The following is a 17422-nucleotide window of genomic DNA, read 5'->3' on the forward strand; positions in this document are numbered from 1 at the left end:
CGGCCCTGTGGTCACTGCGCTCCCCTCCCTGCCCGGCCCGTGGTCACTGCGCTCCCCTCCCTGCCCGGCCCGTGGTCACTGCGCTCCCCTCCCTGCCCGGCCCCATGGTCACTGCGCTCCCCTCCCTGCCCGGCCCCGTGGTCACTGTGCCCCCTCCCTGTCCAGCGTGTACCAGGTGGTCGTGGAGGAGGAGCGGCCGCGGAGGCTGCGGCGGGAGCCAGGGGGCCAGGACTGCTTCCCAGTGCCGCTGACCTTCGATGCGGCCCTGGCCCGTGGCCTGGTGCACTACTTCGGGGCCGAGCTGGCGGCCAGCAGTCTGCCTGAAGCCATGCCCTTCACCGTGGGCGACAACCAGACTTACCGCGGCTTCTGGAACCCACCGCTGGAGCCCAGGAAGGCCTACCTCATCTACTTCCAGGCAACAAGCCACCTGAAGGGGGTGAGCGATGGCCAGGGCTGTGGTGCGGGCGGCGGGGCCACCTGGAGATGGACGCCCCAGGCCCCGCCTGCACTTCTGAGCCCACTTTCCGCTTTTGATTCCTGCTCTCTCCTAAGACGCCTTTACCCCCGCTCCCCAAGACCTCCTGACTCCTGTTCTCTTTCTGAGGTCCTGTCTCAGGAGCCCAGAGGGGTTCTGCACCCCGGGCCCAGGACCACCTCCTCCCTGAAGCCCGCTCCTCCCAGCTTTGCTCTCTGATCTAGACTGTCCGGCCCCTCCTGGAGCCGCTCCCCTTTTCCTAAGGCCTCACCCTACTTGTGGACTCCCCCTCCTTTCTCCATCCCTCCTTCCCTCACCGCCCCCAGGCCCTCTGGGCTGGAGGTGTGTTAAGTTACACTCTCACTAACAAGCCCTGAGCTAGACCAAGACACCCCAGGTTTCCCCGGAGGGTGAGGGCGTGGTTTCAGCGGTGCTTAGCGCCCTGTCTGTGCCTCCAGGAGACCCGTCTGAATTGCATCCGCATCGCCAGGAAAGGTAAGGTCCCCTGGGTCCCCTCAGCCGTTTGGGTTTCTCTCCCTCTTGGGCTCTGGGAGGTAGACTCTGAGGGCCAGACTCGTGGGAGCAGAGAACAGTGGGCCGGCACACTTGGGGTGAGGAAGCTTTTCCCTTCTGGGCCCCTGTGTGCCCCACTTCGAGGATTCCTTCTCCCGGACTGGGTCGCAGGGGCAGAGCTTAACCACCTCCCCCTCCCCAGCCCCCTAGTCACAGAACGGGGTGGAACATGTCTGTGGAGGGACAGCCAGATGTCCGGGCCACCGGGGGAATACTGGGCACTGGGCCTGGGCGCTGGGCCATGGTCAGGGCAGGTGAGGGCAGCGCGGACCCTGGGGTGCAGGCATTGCCCTGCTCCCAGGCAGAGAGGGTAGTAGGCCCCCACCCTGAGATGCCAGCCGTGTCCCGCCTACATAATTCTCCCTGTCACTTCCCAGGGGTGCCAAAGGGAGGCCTGATGGCCCCAGGTGCCCTCCACCCCCCTTCACCGAAGGATGGGGGTGGGATTGAGTGTGTGGAGAGGAGCGGGAAGCCAGTCTTGATAGGAGAAGTTGAGGCGGCCGCAGAAGCTGTGGGGAGCTGAGGAGTGGGGTCGACGGCGCGTGCAGGCTGGGGTGGCTGTTTCTGTGTGTGCGTGCATGCGCGCGGGCTGCTCGCTGGGGCAGCTCAGACCCTGGCGGACCCGGGAAGGGGGTCCCACGCTCCCCTCTGATTCTTGTCCTGCTTTGTTCTCCTCAGCTGCCTGCAAGGAAAGCAAGCGGCCCCTGGAAGTGTCCCAGAGATCGGAGGAGATGGGGCTCATCCTGGGCATCTGTGCAGGGGGCCTCGCCGTCCTCATCCTCCTCCTGGGGGCCATTATAGTCATCATCCGCAAGGGGTGAGTGAGGCGGGTGCCCTGGCTCACCCAGGCTCCTGCTGCTCAGAGGCCTGGTGGGCACAGAGGGGTGGGCTGGGGGCTGGTGGTCGGGGCTGCCAGCCTGGACTTCAGGCCACGCTGGCAGTGGGGAGCCAGAGATTCTGCAAAAGGAGCTGCCCCAGAGCAGCTGGGCCCGAGCCCAGGTCTGGCTGGTGCCAGGGGCCGCTGCCAGGGAAGGGTGCCCCGTAGCTGCTGCCAAGGAGCTGTGCTGGAAGTCGGCGCCCGCCTTGCTCTGCCGGCTTCTTGTCCCAAGGGGAGTGTGTGTGTGGAGGCGGCCTGGCTTGGACTCTGCAGCCCTCTGCAGCCCTCGCTGACCAAGGGATTGTGGTGTTTCCCTGAGCAGTGGGGCGCTGCTTACTCCCTTTCACCCCAAGGACCCTGCACCTCGGCTGTCCCAGGCCTCCCCCTCCCCCCCAGGCTCTGTATTTAGAATTGTAGAGGTTTTGAGCTCAGAAAATGGGAGTTGCCGGGCAGTTCAAGGACAGATGGTCTATTGGGGTTCAAATCTTTTAAAAAAGCCACAGAACCTGTCTTCAAAGTGCTGAGTCAATCTCTCCTGGGGCCGAGTACACCAACTAGCTGGAGGCTGGGCCTCTGTTTGGGGCTGGGGGTGAGCTTTTGAGACCCCTCTGCTTGCGCGCTCCCCTCCCCCAGTCTCCCCTGTGGAGAGGGCTTGGGGGGGGCGATTTGGGGAAGCTGCAGGTGGTATTTGAGGCCTTAGAAATCTAACCCTCAAGGAGAGAAGGTGGGCCAAGTTGGGGATGTCAGCCAGGTGCCAAGAGAACGCTGGCCCAGGGAAGGGGGAAGAATGATGCTGCCGGGCCACGCTAGGTGACCCCACTTTCTTTATCTGTTATATATATATCTTTAAAATATATATATATAATAAATTTAAAAATATATATATATTAAAGATTTATTATTTCTGCATACAGAACTGGGGTACAGGCCAGAGGTGCAGGGGCGGTGAGAGGACTCATCAGAGACAGAGTGGGGAGCAGAACAGGCAGATGGACTGAAGTGGGGCGCACTGCTGAGGGGAGCAGTGGGCAGGTCAGGAGAGGGCTGCCATATGGCCCGCTCCCTGGCTGGGAGTGGAACTCCAGTGGCTGTGGGGAGCTCCACAGTGCTGCGCCTTAGCCCATTGCCACACCAGGCAGGGCCGAAACCCTCATTTTACGCAGCTGCTACCCCAGAAAGCCTGTCAGGCCACCCCAGACGCCTCTAGGCTCCCTGCTGCCCCTCTTTACCCCTTCTAAAATCATTCCACCCCTGTCGGTAGACTTCATGGCATCCCGGGACCCCACATCGCCTTCAGGGCTCCCTGCGCTCTCCAAGGCTCCCTGAAGTCTGCATTGGGGGGTGTCATGGGACACAACAGCTCTGGCAGGGGAGGGGATGCTCAGATCAACTTGAAGCACAAATGGAATGGACAGTTAGGCGGTTGCTGCAGGAGGGCGGCTACATAGTCACCCCACCCCACGAGCCCTCCTTGGTGGCGGCTTGGGGGGTTACGGGAGACAGCAGGAGCACAGCTGAGTGCAGAGGTCATCTACTCAAGCCCGCCTGCCCCTGGAACAATCGGAGGGGCCCTGCTCCCGGAGCCCCAGGGCCTGGGGGGTCTGGATCCTGCCCCCCCATCCTGTCCTTGCCTGCACACTTCCTTCTCCCCAGCTCAGCCCTCGCTCCCTGCTTACTACCCTGCTGCACTGAGAGCCCCTGAGGGCCGAGGAGTTGTTCCCAGGTGGGCAGGGTGGGCAGAGCGCTAGGGTCTGAGCCAGCAGGCCAGCCCTGGAAGGACGCTGGGAGAGGAAACCAGCTGGGCCTCAGCCTCAGCGGTGGGGGGGCAGAGTGGGGCTTGCTGTTGCTGATGCGAAGGCCCCGGGCCCATTACTGACCTCACTGTTTAGAGGAGGAAAACCTCACGCAGGTGGTGTGCCTTTATTGATTTATCCTCACTTATTGACTACTCAATTCAAAACATCTTTTTTTAAAAAGCTTTTTATAGTGCAATTATTTATTTAGAAAAAGTTTCAAATTTGGACTTGACGGGTTATGCCATTTTAGACTTCATTAGCTTTGTATGAAAGTTATTGTGGGTATTATAAGGTCAAAAAATCCTTCTGGAGAGATTACTGTGTACTGGGCACTGCCCCGAGGCCCAGAGGACAGCCGAGGGCAGCAGAGGCCAGGGCGCTGCCCACGTGTGCCTTTGTCTTGGAGTTGCATGCAACTAGAAAAGCACAAATAGACAGTCAGACGGTGTCAAGAATGAGGTATTGGCTGGGGGGGACAGGGAGAGGGGTGCAATTTACTGTGCCTGTCGGGAGTGGTCAGGGAAGGCCCTCTGAAGTCATGAGTGCCTTTTCTCGGCCCCCTCCCGGGCCTCCTGATCAGGCACAGTGCCAGGCTCCCTCTCTCTCCCCTCCCTGCTGAGCAGCTTCAGGCCTCTGCCCTGGCTGGGCCTCAGTCTTCCACTCCCCCTCTCTCAGTGTTGAGGATTTCTTTGCGGGGGGCCCTTCCTTGGGGTCCTGCTGATGGGATGATGTGGGGACAGGTGAATGGAGGCCCCTGCAACGTGCCCAGAAGGGCCGTCCGGGGGGAGCAGAGGTGCTGTGGGGTCAAAGGTCTGCCCTGGGCTGCCCCTGACCCCGCAGGGGCTGGGGTACAGTGTGACTCCGGCTCTGCTTCCTCACCTGCCCTGCCTTCTCTGTGGGGGCTTTGTCTAATGGTGGGGCTCTTCACCAAGGCTTTTCGGGGTACACATGAGGGGGTAAGCTGGAGCTGTCTGACTGGGTGGGGGAGCCCCAAGTCTGCCCCTGAAATCCTGCTGGACTTTCCCCCACCCTGCTCAGACACAGGTGTGTGGGGGCAGAGGATGGAGCGTGGGGGACAGTCGGCAGAGGCGAGTGCAGTTACCTTTGAGGGTGTGAGTGGGGTGTCCACGCGAACGTTCCCCTCTGTGCGTGTCTGCGAATAGATGTCTGTGTGTCCGTGTGTGGTCCTGTGTGACGCCTGCATGCGTATGTCTGTGTGTGAGTGTGTGAGCGTGTCTGTGCCAGGGTGTGCACTTCCTGAGTATGTGCAGGTCTGTGTGTGAAGGCTTTGCTTCCCCTCCCCCTCCACACTCTGGCAACAGACTTGGGGAAGGTTCCAGAAGGCCCTCTGTGACTGAGCCAGCCTGGCCCATGGGGTAAGGAAGGCCCCGCTGACCTGTCCAGCCCCATCCTCAGCTCGGAGAGTCCCAGGCCCCTCCCTGCTGGCTGGGTGCTGCCCTCGGCCTAGACTTGCGGAGGGACCCAGGTCCCAACTGTGCTGTTCTCTTTGCACGCTGCCAGGAGAGACCACTATGCCTACTCCTACTACCCGTAAGTAGCTCTGCTGGCCTTGCGCACCAGCCGCTGCGGGCCCCTCCTCCGCCCCGCTGGCCAGGCTTGACTCCCACACGCCTGCCTGGCCTGGAGTCAGCCGTTCGCACAGCCATCTTCTGTCTGAGCTCTGTCCCGGCTCTGTCTCTCTCTGCCGCCGTGGAGTCACCAGCGCTGGCTGGTCCTCGGGGTCTGGGGTTCAGACCTGGCACTGCTGCCTTGCCCAGTCACCTGCCGTCCCCAAGCCTGGGGAGCTCCGGGCCAGCAGGCAGCCCCTTGTGCTCATGAGCCCTCGCTGGTCCTCAGGTTCCTGCCCACCCATGGGCAACGCCCATGTCAAGGGGGGTCCACAGGTGGCCCCCTCTGGGATCCCTGGACTGCTGTGTGCATGTGGGGTGGGCCGGTCCCGCACAGCAGACACCTCCGGCTTACCAGGACCCCTTCTCAGTTGGTGGCCCACGCTGCTCACACCTCCTCCCATCACTTTCCCCGATGAGAAAACTGAGGCTCAGAGAGGTCCAGGCACTTGTCAGAGGTCACAGGAAGTGCCAGAGCTGGGTGACAACCCAGGCCCATCTGGCTCTACAGCCTCTGATGCTTCTGTCCTCTGTGACTCTGCAAACCTTCCAGAACATTCCCCACACCTGTTTTGTTCCCCCCCCCCAACTTGTGGAGCAGGTCTAGGTGTCCCCACGCCAGCCCAGAGGACGATGGTCTCTCACCCTGCTCCCTGTACCCTCTACTTGCATGGAGGTCACTCAGGGTCACCCTAGCTTTTCCAGCAGCTGCCCCCTATCCACGCATGTGGAGCCTCAGCTCAGCTTCTGCAGGAATTGCTGACAAGGCAGTCCGTCTTCTACTTGTGCGGTGGATTTTGGAAACTAAAGGCAGAACTTTTCCAAATGGTGTGCAATTCCATCCGCTTAATCTCCCCTGAAGTGGGCTGGAGCAGGCCGCAGTGTTGGGGTCCGTCTGGGTCAGCCTCATGTGGGTCTGGCTGGATGGTGTTTGTGGCCTGGGTGGGAGAGAGCCCTCGGTGCCTCTGCAGACGCCTTCTGGGCTGTGGCCTCTGGTGGGGGTTACTCTTTGGGCCCCACTGTGCGGCCAGCCCCGCCTGCTGTCATCTGTCCCTGGCCCTCTGTCTGCCCTCTGGTTTGCTGGTGTCTGGCCTGTTGCTCCCTGGTCTGTCTCCTTCCCCTTCTCCTCCTCCTCTTCTTCATCTTCATCCTCGCGTTTCCTCTTTCTCACCTCCTTTTCCTTCCCTCCTCCTTCATCCTCCCTCCATATCAACGGTCAAGGTCACAGCCACAGAGGCTTCTCAACTGCCTGCACAGGGCCCTTTGGCTCTGCTCCTGGCCACAGGGAAGGTGAAGCCTGGAGCCTAGAGGGTGGGGCTGGGCCTGGAGGCCGTGCTGTTGAGCTGTCTCGTTCACACTGAGACAAGTGCGGTCCTCTAGGCACAGGCTGGACACTGGGACCGGTAGGAGCAGCATGGGGGGCCATGATTTCCTTCCCCTGCCCCGGGCAGCTCTTGAACCAGGGCGGGCTGATTGGAGCTTCCCAAACAGGTTTGGGAAGACCTGTTCACTGGCCTCAATATCGCCATGCATGATCAGTGTCCTAGAAGCGTCACAGCTTGGAAGTCCTTTCTCAGGTCTACCTCACACCCCACATGCTGTAGGGCCAGTAGGTGAATGACTCTTATCTGGAGACTCTTGTCCAGTTTCAGTGTAGAGCCAAAGTCATCCCTTTTGCCTGCTGCTTGGCCCCTCGGTCCTGGAGTGGTGCCTCCAGCCTCCCCACCCCCCGGCCCCCCATTCCCACTTTCCCTACAGCTTCCTTCCAGTTTCAGAGTCACAGACTGTCTTCTCACCTAGAAAGCTGGGCTGAAGCCTGGGCCATGCGGGCCTTTGCGCAGCGGCTCCAGAAGTCCTGCCCTCTGGGAGGGTCTGACCTCTCACCCCCCCCTGCTGCTTCCAGGGCCTGGGTGGCTCCTGGGTGGCTCCTGGGTGGCTCTCTACACCACATCTGTGGTGCTTGCAGCTCCTGAGGGTAGAAGAAGCAATGTTGGGAGTTCATTCTGGGCCCTGGGGAAGACCCCTGAGCCTGGCTCTCCATTCGCGAGACCCTCTGCCACGGAGGGGCACTGCAGGAGAAGCAGCTTCCGTCACATCTCTGGGGACAGAGAGGATGGCCAAGGGGAGCACTAGGCTGGAGCTGGGGCAGCCACGTCCCAGTTTGGGGTAGGCGACTGCCGAGACACCGGAATAGGTACGGTGACTCACCGCTGGGGTCAGTGGGCGTTGGGGAGCCACGTCCCCAAGCTGCCACTCTATCGCTCGCTTTCTGCAAAAGTCCCCAGAGCAGGGGCCCTGCCAGGCTCTTTTGGGGGGGGGGGGCAGCGGTGCTCGGGCTGATGAGTGAAGGATGAAAGCAGAGTCCTCTTAGCGTCCAGAGACACTTCCAGAATTGCTTCTGGTCTCCAGGCCCCCTGACGGCTGGGCCTTCCTCCCCAGGGGTGGGCACTCTTCTGCCCACTGAGGCCTGTGTCTCCTGTCCACCACCTCTGCAGGAAGCCGGTGAACATGACCAAGGCCACTGTCAACTACCGCCAGGAGAAGACTCACATGATGAGCGCAGCGGACAGGAGCTTCACGGACCAGAGCACCCTGCAGGAGGACGAGCGGCTGGGTCTCTCTTTCATGGACGCCCACGGCTACAGCCCCCGGGGTGAGTGCCTGCCCCTGCTGCCCCTCCTTCATGGTCTGGGGTTTGGGGGAGGCACCTGACTGAGTAGGGTGGAGCCCCTCCGGGAGGCCCCTCATTCAGTGAGGTCTGTGTACCCTGATGCTGAAGCACATCTGGTGCCCTTGCTGGGGTCGGGCGCTGGCACTGGAGATACAGACAGGGCGCTGGTGTGCCCTTTGTGGAAGGAGCTTAGGAAACGGGCGGGCTTGGATAGAGGCCCAAGGGGAACGTGAGGTTCCTGTGTTAAAGGTATAAATCGTGGGATGTTCCCCAGGGACTCAGAGGAGGGCGTGATACTTTGTGGTCAGTGGGGATCAGAGCAGCTTTTGAGCAGCTGCTGTGTGAGAAGCAGACCAGTGGCCAAGCAGGGAGACTGGAGCAGACAGACCTGGCATAATTGTGTGACCTGGGCGACTCGCTCAGCCTCCCTGGATGTCTGCTTCCTCCTGGCTGAGATGGGGGTAAAGGCCGCTCTGCTGGTCGGGCTGCTGAAGACCATCTGCTGGTGGTGTGCCGGCCGGTGGGGCTGTCAGCTCTGCGTGCTGGGAGCTGGCCGTCATTGCTTCATCACACACCTTTTCATGCTAGTGTTGGTTCATACAGAGAAAATATGGAATGTTTATGAAAGCCGCGAAGTGATAATAACCCAGCAAACACCAGCGAAGCTCCCTAGTTGAATTAGAACATCGTCTGGACGCTGCTTTCTAACTCCGCTCCCTACCTCCCTCTTAGACAGAAATATTCCCCTGCAATGTGTATTTATAATTTTCTTGCCTTTTTGGGGGGTAATTTTACCATGTGTGTGCGTGTATCCCCAAACAGTGCTTTGGATGGTGTTGCTCGTTTGTCAGCTGCATAAAGCTGAACTCTCGCTCTGTTTCAACGGAACATCCTATTTCTGATATGTACCCAGGTGGATGCTTCACAGTAATTTTTTTTTCCCCTCTGAGGTATCATTTTCCTTTGGGTGACTAGGTCACAATTTATTTCTCTATTCAGCCATCCGCGGACATTGGATTTGCTTGTCATTTCCTAGTTCCTATACATGAGGCTGCCGTGGCTATTCTGATGACTCTCCAGATGCACCTGCATGGGAGATTCTGGAAGAAGAACTGCTGAGTTGTGGAGTGGGCGCTTGTTAAGCTTCCAAAGACAGTGCCAAATTGTTTTCCGAAGTGGCTTTGCCCATGTTTACTCCTAGAAACAGAGTTTTCGTTGCTTTACATCAAGATCAAAATTTTCCAGGCGCCTTCACTTTTGCCAAACTAGTTTGTATAAAATGGCAATTCTCTATAGTCCGCATTTGCATTTCTCTGATTACTAATGAGGTTGAACATATTTTCAAATCATTATTGGCCATTCAGGTTTCTTCTTCTATAAAACGCCTGTTCATGTCTTTTACCTAATTTTCTATTGGGTTTTCTGCTGCTTTCTTAGTGTTTTTTAGGAGTTCTTTATATATTTAGGATGATACTCATTTGTTACTTATGAATTGCAAATATCTTCTCCCAATTTGTGGCTCATCTTTGCAGTTATTTATAGTGTGTTTTTATTTCAGTTCAGTCAAGTTCACCCATCTTTTCTTTTTGATTTCTGCTTTTGGTGTTTTCTTGAAGAATTCTTTCTTATGCAAGGTCGTAAAATATTACATTTTTTCCTCTAAAGCATTGAATATTTTGTACTTCATATTCAAATCTTCACCCATCTGTAATTGATTTTTGCGTGTGGCATGAACTAAGGCTTTAAAGACTTTTCTCTACAGGGCGGGCCAACGATTTGCAGATTTGTTATTAGAGCTTATACTTGCCCCCCTGTGTGGGCCCCCCTTTATTCATCTATTACATGTCCAAATATATGCAGATGGTTTTTTGGTTCCCTGTTCTCTTTCACCTACCAGTTTGATGATCCTCGCCAATACCACATTGTCGTTAGGTGAGCTGATATCTGAAATATTAAACCCTCCCGACTTTATTCTACATCAGAGATGATTTTTGCTGTATTTGTCATCATTTGCTAGTAGATTTTAGAATAATTTTTCAAGTTCCTGGAGGAACCTTGCTAGATATATGTGTATTGGATCTAGAGATCAGTTTAGGGGGAAATGACATCTTACAGAATTGTCTTCCCATTCATGAATATGATGTATATGTCACCCTGTTTATTTAGGTCTTGAATGTCTTTTGATAATTTTTTCCATAAAATCTTGCACATAACATCGAACACATCTTTTATTATATGTGGCACCAGGTATTGTCTGTAACAAATGTATTTTTTATTTCCACCGCAAACTATACACTTTTTTTTGGTGGTAAAATACATGTGAAACTGACCATCTTAACCATTTTAAAGTGTACAGTAGGATGAATTACATCCATAATAATGTGTAACATCACTACCATATGCACCTATAACTCTTTCATCTTTTTTTTCTTTTTTAAGATTTATTTATTTGTGCATACAGAACTGGGGCACAAGTGAGAGGCTCAGGGGTGGCGAGAGCCTTCACCAGAGACAGAGTGGGGAGCAGAACAGGCAGATTGACGAAGTACACTGCTGAGGGGAGCAGTGGGCGGGTCAGGAGAGGTCTGCCGCGCCATGTGGTCACCTCTGGGGCAGGCAGGAATCGAACTCATGTGGAAGCGGCTTTAGCTTCTCAGTGCAGTGCTTTAAGCGCTGTGCCACCAGGAAGGGCCAACTCTTTCATCTTTTAAAACTGAAAATCTATCCCCATTAAACAGTATCTCCCTAGTTACCCCTCTCTGTCCTGCCACCCCATCTTTCTGTTTCTGTGCCATTGCCATGAGTGGAACACTACTGTATTTGTCTTCATGACTGACTCATTTCACTTAGCATCATGTCCAGATTCATGCATGTTGTAGCATCTTTCAGAGTTTCATTCCATTTTCAAGCCTAAATAATATTCTTTTGTGTGTATAGACCATATTTTGCTTATCTACTTATCCATCCATGGATACTTGGGTTGCTTTCATGGCTTAGCTATTGTCCATAATGATCATGGGTGTACAAATATCTCTGAGAGCATGTTTTCAGTTCTTGAAATTGCTGGATGTTTACCATATGGTAAAACTATTAAAAAATATATTTTTAAAGATTTATTTATTTATACATACAGAACTGGGGTACAGGCCAGAGGTTCAGGGGCAGTGAAAGGACTCACTAGAGAGACAGAGTGGGGAGCAGAACAGGCAGATAGATGAAGTGCACTGCTGAGGGGAGCAGTGGGTGGGTCAGGAGAGGTCTGCCGTGCCATGTGGGTCACCTCCGGGGCAGGCAGGGATCGAACTCATGAAGAGTTCTTAGTGCTGTGCTTTAACTAAACCACCGTGCCACCAGGGAGAGCCCAAAAAAATATATATTTTTTTAAAGATTTATTTGTGCATACAGAACTGGGGTACAAGCCAGAGATGCGAGGCGGTGAGAGAATTCACCAGAGACAGAGTTGGGAGCAGAACAGGCAGATTGCCAAAGTCCACTGCTGAGGGGGACAGCGGGGGGACAGGAAAAGAGAGGTCTGCCACGCCATGTGGTTACCTCCGAGGCAGGCGGGATCGAACGCATGAAGATGTGGTCTTAGCTTCTTAGTGCTGTGCTTTAATCTGCTGCACCACCAGGGAGGGCCATTATTGAAGATATCTTAAGCAATTGCACACAAAAACCATTTACATTGCCACTAATAACATACAAGAACTCCACTTCTTCTATATCTCACGGATACTTATCATCTCCTCTTTTTTTGATAGTAGTTATCCTAATGGACCTGAGGTGGGGTTGAGTGTTGATTAGTAGCTTCTTCATGTTGAATGATGTGAAGTTGAGCCTTTTTCCATGTACTTATTGTGTATCTTCTTTGGAGAAATGGCTTTTTGAGCCCTTTGCCCACTTTTGAATTGGGTTGTTATTGTGTGTTACTAGTTCTCTACGTATCTGGGTATTAACCCTCTATTGGCTATATTGTTTGTCAATATCTCCCCCCGTTCTGTGAGTTGCCGTATTCACTCTGTGGATTATGTCTTTTGATAGAAAGTTTAAAAATTTTCATGAAGTTTGTCTCTATTTTCTTCTTTGCTTGTGCCTTTGGTGTCATCACCAAGAAATCACTGCTAAATCCAATGTCATGAGCTTTGCCCCATGCCTTTTCAGAATCATATAATTTTATTTCTTCCATTCAGATCTTTGATCCATGTTGAGTCAGTTTTTGTGTATGGTGTTAAACAGGGGTGTAACTTCATCCTCTGGCATGTGGACATCCAGTTTCCCCAGCACAGATGGCGCTCTTTTAAAATAACACATTTCTAATTGTTGCACGTGTAGAGAAATGTAGTTGATTTTTGTATGTATATATTTTGGTCTTCTATCCATACTCCTTGATAAGCTTTTTAAATTCTGATTTGTCTGTAGACTCTTTTAGGTTTTCTGAGTGTAATCAAAGGATCTGCAAATACTGACAATTTGGTTTTTTTCTTTCTGTTTTCTTACCTCCCCCGCCACCCCATCTTTCTGCCTGGCACTGGCTAGAATCGACAGGATTATGTTGAATAGAAGTGGTTGTAGCAGAAATCCTGGTCTTTCTGATTTTAAAAGGACTGTTTCTAACATTAAAACATAGAGAATAAAATTTACTGTTGGTCTCTGGTAGAAATGCTTTATGAAATAAACAAAATTCCTTTGGTTTTTAGTTTGTTAAGAGATTTTATTTTAAATGGATGTTCCATTTACCAAATGCTTTTTTCTGCACTTACTGCAATGTCATATTTTCTCTTTCAGTTTGTTAATGAGGTGATTTTTAGATTTTCTGATATTAAATTAATCTTAAATTCCTGGGGTAAACCAAACTTGGTCAAGATGCATTATTTTTTTAATGTATTGTTTGATTCAGGGTAATTATACTGTTGTTTAAGATTTTAAAGTGAGATTGGTCCATAATTTGTTCTTTATCATAATATTCTTAACTTGTTCTTAGTATCAAGTTTCTTTTTTTTTTTTTTTTAAAGATTTATTTATTTGTGCATACAGAACTGGGGTACAGGCCAGAGGCTCAGGGGCGGCGAGAGGCTTCACCAGAGACAGAGTGGGGAGCAGAACAGGCAGATCGACGAAGTACACTGCTGAGGGGAGCAGCGGGCGGGTCAGGAGAGGTCTGCCACGCCATGTGGTCACCTCCGGGGCAGGCAGGAATCGAACTCATGCGGAAGCGGCTTTAGATTCTCAGTGCTGGGCTTTAACCCGCTGCGCCACCAGGGAGGGCCTCAAGTTTCTTTATAAAATGCACTGATGCTTCTTTTCTTTATTCCTTATTATGAGACGTTGGATATTTGACACCTTGAAAGTTTGGTGGAATTCACCTACAAAACAATGTTTTTCTGTTGTTTTCTTTATGGAAAGATCTGTGGTCGAACATTGTTTGTAGAACATCTTGTGTTGCTCTTGAGCTCAGCTGCAAGCTGTCCAGATTTGGCTCTGGTTTCTCAGGAGGGGGGATTTTTTGCTTGTCTTCAGTCCTCGCAAGCTGATCTCCTCCTGCTTGTGAAGCTATGTCTGGATGAGCGGCCACGGCCTCCTTGCCCCTCTCTCTACCTGGAAAGCTCCCTGGCACTGTAGACCTGGTTTCCCCAAAGACCACTAAGACTCATGGCTGAGAGTTCTCCGAGCAGAAATCCTTTCCTGTTACATCTTAGTTTAGAGAGAGTAATTAAAATCCTGGGGGTCACATGCAGAGCTGGGCTTTGATCTGTGGTCAGCTGAGCCCAAAGCCTGTCTTAATCATATTACATTGTGCTGCCCGGAGGCTGTTTCATGAAACAAATAAACGAACCCCGCTTGTTGCCACTTCCTCTTTCTACTCACCACCCAGAGATTGAAATGCACCTTAACATGTTGGAAGCTTGAGTGGTCTGACAGAGAAAAGAACCACTTATTTTTGTTTAAAACAGAATTTCACTGAGCCCTCCTTGCCTCCTCCTCTTCTTCTTTTTAATGGAATACCACTTAGTCATCTGGCAGGACTAGTGTTTTCTGGAACATACATTGGCAACTATCACACTATATCCTTGGACTGTGGCTTCTCCACCTGTAAAACTAAAGATTTGGCATCTGACCACAGGGTGTAAATTGCCTGTGATTTGCCTGCCCTCCAGAGTAGGAAACAGCTGTTTTTCAGACACTGGGGAACAACAGCTTGGGACTGGCTCCTGAGGGAGGAGGTACATGTGGGGTGAGCACTGCCATTGGTGGACTTTTTTTTTGTTTAAAAGACTTATTTATTACTTACGCATGCAGAACTGGGGTATAGGCCAGAGGTGCAGGGGGATTCACCAGAGACAGAGTGGGGAGCAGAATGGGCAGGTTGACAAAGTACACTACTGAGGGGAGCAGCGGGCAGGTCAGGAGACATCTGCCGCCCCTTGTGGGTCACCTCCGGGGCAGGGATTGAACTCACACTGAAGTGGCTGAGGCTAGCTTGCAGTCTGTGTCCTAACCTGTTGTGCCACAAGGGAGGGCCCAAGTGGACGTTTAAAGGTGGTGAAGGAAGAAGGGGATACAGGTGGGGGGGCGCAGGCAGGTGCGCTCTCCCCCAGATTTGAAGGGACAGGTGGGACTGGGAAGCAGAGCTGCACTGGGCTCTGTCTGGGCGCTGGGGCACACACTTAGGTGTCACCGACGCAGAGGCCAGCCCTGCGGAGGGTTTCCCCAAGGAGGGCTGATTTGACTGTGACCTGGAAGATGAGTGTAAGCTCACCAGGCCAGAAGAGGAGGGGAAGGGAGTTGGCGGGGAAGGGAGGGAACAGCATGTGCGAAGGCACAGGAATGGAGGGGCCGGCATCCAGGCCCCAGTGGAGTCCCCTAGACCCCACGCCTTTTCCAGCAGGGAGATGAGCATTAAGAGTGTTGTGGGACCCAGTGTCCAAGGTGGTGTGACTTGAAGGGGGCTGGTTTCTGCACCCCCAGGACTTGACCTCGGGCCCCAAGCTGGGACGTCCTGGGGATGCAGACCCTGAAGAGCCAGAGAGTGGGCGGGCCTGGGGGAGGGGTAGTTCTCCGGGTGTGGGGGGCACTGTGACCCCCTCAACCTCCCCTGACTGGCTGAGGCTGCCGCACAGGCTGACAATGGAAACGCTGGCGCAGGAGAAACGCCGCCTCTATTCAGGTGTCTCGCATTTATCTGCAGAGGGGGTGGCGGCAGCTAATTTCGGGATTGGCTTGTCTTTGAATGGGAGTAATTACTAGGAGTTGCCAGTGTTCCAGACTGTTCCTTTGAAGAGGGAGAGGAAGGAAAGAAGAAGGGAGATGTGGGGGGTGGGGCGCGTGGTTCTCGGGGTCTGCTGAGTGCTGCCCCCTGCAGGCGGCGTGGTGAAGTCAGGGATGAGGTCCTGCTGGGGAGCAGGGGGCTGGAATGGGGGATCCCGGGATCCCAGCAGGCAGGCTGAGCCCAGGGGCCCTCAGAGGTCGTGTGTTCTGACCCACTCATTTTACAAAGGGAAAACCGAGGAGCAGAAGCCAGGGCCCCCCAGGCTGGGCCCGGCTAGCCTGCTTGGCGCCAGAGAACCACCCAGCTGGCCTGCACGGTGGTGCCCCCTTCCTTCCCTCGGCCCCGCCAGTCCATCTGTGGCCACCCAGCCAGGACCCTCTTTCCCTTTCTCTGACTACAGGGGACCGGCGCAGCGGTGGGGTCACCGAGGCCAGCAGTCTCTTGGGGGGTTCACCAAGGCGTCCATGTGGCCGGAAGGGCTCCCCGTACCACACGGGGCAGCTGCATCCCGCCGTGCGTGTGGCCGACCTCCTGCAGCACATTAACCAGATGAGGACGGCAGAGGGCTACGGCTTCAAGCAGGAGTACCAGGTGCATGGCCCCAGCCCGCGGGCCCGCCCGCGCCTCCCCCAGCGCCTCCTCTCGTGGACCAGACACTGGCACCCCACAGCCCAGCTGCTGCGACTCTCCTCTGAGGCCCCCCGCTCAGCCCACCCCTTTTGATCTCACCCTTCCTCCTAATCTCAGACCGACCTGGTTTCCACTTTCCAACCCTGCCCTGAATTCGGCCTCACTGCTCTGGATCGCGACCCTGGCTCCCTCCCAACCCTCCCTGGAACGCAAACCCTGACTTCTGCGGTGAGCGGCAGTGTGACCCGCCCTCAGCCCTCGTCCGTGCTGGAATCCTGTGCCACCTCCATCTGGACACCAGCACCGCCCTCATCCGAGCTTTATTTCTGTTTCCTCCCCACTACACCTGACTCATTCTGAAATGTCTCTGCCCCTCTTTTCTCACTTCCCCGCCCCCACCCTTGGTTCTGGGCTTGGTCCCGCTCTGATAAAAGATGTCCAGTGACTTTCTTTCAGGCCCCAAGCTTGTCCTCAACCTGACCTTTGACCCTGTCCCATTCTTCCTATCACACAGGCTGAGGGGCGGGGGCGTATGAGTGAGGGGTTTCCCTCCTCCTGACCACCACCTTCCCTCTGGCAGAGCTTCTTTGAAGGCTGGGATGCCACAAAGAAGAAAGACAAGGTCAAGGGCAGCCGGCAGGAGCCCATCCCCACCTGTGAGTCTTGTGGTGTGGGGCAGAGGGCGGGAGGGAGCAGGAAGGGGTGCACAGCCAGAGTGTGATATGGGACATGTTGTCACCCCCACTTTACAGATAAGGAAAGTGAGACTTAGAGGTCAGGCCCCTGCCTGAGCGCACGCACACATTTGCCGCACACCACATGCCCCTGGGCCTCCTTGACTTCAGAGCCCAGATCCCGGCCCTCTGCTTTCCATGGTGCCAAGAGCCCGCCACTCAGCCCGGGCCTGGCCCCACCCTGGCCTCGAGCAAACCCGCCCTGCCTGCCCCAGCTCCGAGCTTCTTATTTCTGCCCCTGCCCATCCCATGGCACCTGCGCTGTATTTTTCCAGATGATCGGCACCGAGTGAAACTCCACCCGATGCTGGGAGACCCGGATGCCGACTACATTAACGCCAACTACATAGACGTGAGTGCTGTGCCTGCCATCGCCACTGACCCGCCCTGCCCGCTCCAGCTCACAGTCCAGGCAGGGGCAGGGGCCTGTTGGGGATACATGAGCTTCACATAGCTGGGTTCCCAGCGCCCCTGCCTCTTGCAGTCAGTGCCAGGGAGGTTGGAGGAGGGGGTACTGCAGGAAGGCTCCCACAGGCGGGACTTGACCTCAGTGATGGGACCTTCAGTAAAGCAGAACGATGGTGAGAGGGTCCATGGCTAGGCCTGGAGGTGAGGCAGGGTCCCCTCTCCACAGGGGCCCATGGGCTCAGAGGTCAGATTCCCTGATACACAGTGAGGCTGAAGTAGGCAGAGGCTGGACTGTGATGGCCTCAAATGGCAGGCCAAGGAGTTTGGGCTCCTTCCTAGGGACACAGGGGGTCACCGAAA

At 54.6% G+C, this 17422-nt stretch overlaps 1 protein-coding gene across 4 annotated transcripts in view; it reads left to right on the forward strand.

The window, feature by feature from the left end:
• PTPRU (protein tyrosine phosphatase, receptor type, U) overlaps positions 1–17422 on the forward strand; it is a 71078-nt gene that overhangs the window by 40075 nt on the left and 13581 nt on the right. For 3 of the 4 annotated variants that reach the window (XM_004678708.2, XM_004678709.2, XM_012722228.1), the window contains exons 12-18: positions 166–439; positions 937–973; positions 1730–1868; positions 7848–8005; positions 15691–15881; positions 16501–16576; positions 16930–17006. In XM_004678708.2, the coding sequence (XP_004678765.1) occupies positions 166–439; positions 937–973; positions 1730–1868; positions 7848–8005; positions 15691–15881; positions 16501–16576; positions 16930–17006 (952 nt within the window). Of the gene's footprint in view, positions 1–165; positions 440–936; positions 974–1729; positions 1869–5245; positions 5276–7847; positions 8006–15690; positions 15882–16500; positions 16577–16929; positions 17007–17422 lie in introns of all 4 variants that reach the window. The other variant, XM_004678706.2, reaches the window with a different exon arrangement.

Source organism: Condylura cristata, unplaced genomic scaffold (assembly GCF_000260355.1).
Source record: "Condylura cristata isolate star-nosed mole 26May11 unplaced genomic scaffold, ConCri1.0 scaffold00008, whole genome shotgun sequence".
NCBI classification, from domain to species: Eukaryota; Metazoa; Chordata; class Mammalia; order Eulipotyphla; family Talpidae; genus Condylura; species Condylura cristata.